General features: G+C 47.2%; 1 protein-coding gene across 1 annotated transcript in view; it reads right to left on the reverse strand.

Annotated features, from left to right (window-relative positions):
* Positions 1 to 1,227: 1,227 nt before the first annotated feature.
* fam89b (family with sequence similarity 89 member B) overlaps positions 1,228 to 3,281 on the reverse strand; it is a 9,537-nt gene continuing 7,483 nt past the window's right edge. The window contains exon 2 of the mRNA XM_048619807.1: positions 1,228 to 2,624. Within this exon, the coding sequence (XP_048475764.1) occupies positions 2,349 to 2,624 (276 nt within the window). The 3' untranslated portion in view covers positions 1,228 to 2,348. The remainder of the gene's footprint in view (positions 2,625 to 3,281) is intronic.

The raw sequence follows: 3,281 nt of genomic DNA on the forward strand, positions 1-3,281 counted from the left end.
TCATGCGCTTTAAGGGAACCTGCCATCCTTACCCAGCCTCCAGAAGCACAGCCACACACAGCAATTGCCTCTTAACTGCCCTCTGAAATGAGCAAGCCACTCATTTCAGGGGGCAATTAGGCACGTGTGCTGAATGCTGGCCTTGTCCACATCCCATGAAATGCACCTTAAATATTAAAGATGTTGCCTCCTTTAACAGATTCCTGGTGGCTTTGTGACGAACTATTTGTATCTGATCGAGCTGGTCAGAGGCTGGGGGTTCTGCAGGATGGCTTCTGAAGCTCAGTGGTAGTGTCCCTAATCTGAGTCAGTGGACCCACCCGCTCCAGAGAGATGTGATACCATCTCTGATCAGACTGGTCAGAAATTATCTACCCTATCACTCTGAATGGGATATTTGTCAATCTCACAAACCTGTGGGTATTCTGCAGCAAGTAACTTATTTCCTTACTCCCAAAGTCTGTCCAAGGCACAAGTCAGGAGTGTGCTGGAATACTTCTCCCATTTGTCTGGATGAGTGCAGCTCCAACAACACTCAAGAAACTTGACACCATCCAGGACGAAGTGGCTTATTTTCTTGGCACCACATCCACTGCCAATGGCTAGTGATATTGGTACAATACCCTCTGCTTTACCTGTCTTGGGAGTGTTTGATGTGGACTGTGTCTAGGGAGCTTTACTGTCAGTTTAAAAGATTAGGGGGAGAGTTACTCTGTATCTAACCCCGTGATGTCACATCCCTAGGAATATCTGATGGGGACAATGTAAAGGGGGCTTTACTTTCAGTTTACATTTAGTTCAAAAGAGCAGAGGGAGCTTCATTCTGTATCTAACCCTTATTCCTAACTTGTGAGTGTGTGATGAGGGCAGTGTGGAGGGAACTTTATTTTCAGTTTTAAAAGGTAGAGAGAGCTTTACTCTGTAATCTTGTGCTGACACTCTCCTAAGAGTGTTTGGTGGCGGCAATGTGGAGGAGGCTTTACTCTGCATCTAATCATGTGCTGTCCCTGTCCTGGGAGTGCTTGATGGGGACAATGTAGAAGAAACTTTACTTTCAGTTTAAAAGAGTCGAGAGACCTTTTATTTGCATCTAACCCCATGTTGTCGCTGTCCTGGGAATGTTTGATGGGGATGTAAAGTGGAAAATGGGCCATTCTGAACACCAAAACTCCCCACTGAGATGAACATAAAAATCAGGTGGCATAAAGCACATCCAAAAGAAACAGGTAAGTCAAATTCATTTATTTATAATTAATGGTTACATGTCATGTGATAAAATCATATACTGTATAACTTAATGTATCTTGCTACTAAACTGAAAAATAAAGCAATGCTAAATATAAATTATACAAAAGCTCCTGTCTTCCAACATGGATTTCCGAATTCTAACTATATAACATGAACGTGAGTTTTGTTTCAAAGTGAAAAACATCTCAATTTCGATGTCAGCAAATTATATTGCCAGCTACAAGAGATGAACAGGACAGAAATCCTGGATCACATACTGACTCCTACTTGGATACAAGTTCCACACAAACACACACACACACACACACTCACTGGGTTACAGCTCTCTCTCTCTCTCTCTCTCACACACACACACACAGACTCTCACTGGGGTACAGCTCACACACACACGGATTCTCACTGGGGTACAGACTCCCACACATACACACAGACTTTCACTGGGGTATGGGATCTCTCACACACACACGCACACACGGATTCTCACTGGGGTACAGACACCCACACACACTGACTCTCGCTGGAGTTTGAAACCTGATTCTGAACGGAGACAGTTTGCCCTGATTTCGGTATGACTGCAGATATTAAAAAAAAAACAAACAGTCTATGGCAGACAGCATCAGAATGAAGAAACAATCTTTTGCGAAAATTTCCTGAGCAGCAGATTGAGCCAACAGGAGAGTCAAGGCCAATGTGAGTTTGTCAGTCTGAATTCGTGATGCACAAGGAAGCCATGATTGGCATGGGGCCGTGCAGCCAATCAATGGGGTCAGCTCCGATAGTGACCAGATACGACATTCCTGCCTGCTCTCTCCACCTCCTTCCTCCACTTTACCAATCCCTCCCTCTCATCCCTAACCCTACCTGCCCCACTCAAGGATTTGTGAAGTCGTGAGGCCACTCCAAGTCCCCCTGACATCCCCACCACAGAAGAAATCTGCTGACCTTACTTAACAGAGCCCGGTCTCTCAGCTCACTGCCACTTCCACACAGGACGGCAATAAACTGTTGACCTTGCCGGTGAACCGCATATCCCGGGAATGAATATTTTTACAAAAGAAAAAGCAGAACCAGGGAGCAGTGTTACCGAAAGTGTCTGCTGTTTATATCGTAATGTGGAAGGAATCTTGCAACCACTTGTCTCGCGAGTTCTGCGTCTGGGGCACTTTTAGGCTCTTGTGCACTGCCTCGTCCTTGCAGCGATCTGAGCAATCCTGCTCGGCCTCATACTCATCGTCGTCATCGTAATCAGCATTTTCCGAGACGTAGGAGTGCATGGATGAGGTCAGGTCCTGGTACAGACCCTTGTATTCCTGAATGGACTCGTGCAGCGACCACAGTTGGCAGAGGAGGGACATGTCGAGCTGTCGCAGGCCCACCTGTGGATAAGGAGAGACAAGATCGGGCAGAGGTGGGGAGATGTACAGTTTGATCTGGTGTATCAGGAAAAGGTAGGGGTGGCACAATCCTGAGCTTCCCAGCCCACCCCCCCAGTCCCAACCCCAGCTCCCATGGGTGCTCTCAGCTCCTCAGTGCCCATGACAAAGACCACAATCGGAGTTCAAGACTTTAGGGAAGAGGGTAGTCAATCGCTACAGGTCTTTACGTTTACTGGGCCCTAAACACAATCCTCGCCCTCCACCAGGCAGCTGCTGAATCAAACAGAAAGAAACAAAGTGCTCTTTCAGGCAAGCATCAACAACAAAAAAAATATTGGGAAGACATAGCTCACACAAGGCCAGGATAGGTGCAGGTTGTTCAGAGCACTCCCTGTGCTGAGCTCCAGCTCCAGGTCAAAATATATTTGCAAAGGAAAGGAAAAAGGTACAGCAGTAGTTTGTACGTGATCATGATCCGCGAGGCCCTAACCCAGTGGGAGTGTGTTTGTGGGAGCCCGTACCCAGTGAGAGTCTGTGTGTGTGTGTGTGTGTGTGTGGGAGCCTGTACCCCAGTGAGAGTCAGTGTGTGTGTGTGTGTGGGAGCCTGTACCCCAGTGAGAGTCAGTGTGTGTGTGTGTGGGAGCCTGTACCCCAGTG

Source organism: Rhincodon typus, chromosome 43 (genome assembly GCF_021869965.1).
Source record: "Rhincodon typus isolate 14 chromosome 43, sRhiTyp1.1, whole genome shotgun sequence".
Classification (NCBI taxonomy): domain Eukaryota; kingdom Metazoa; phylum Chordata; class Chondrichthyes; order Orectolobiformes; family Rhincodontidae; genus Rhincodon; species Rhincodon typus.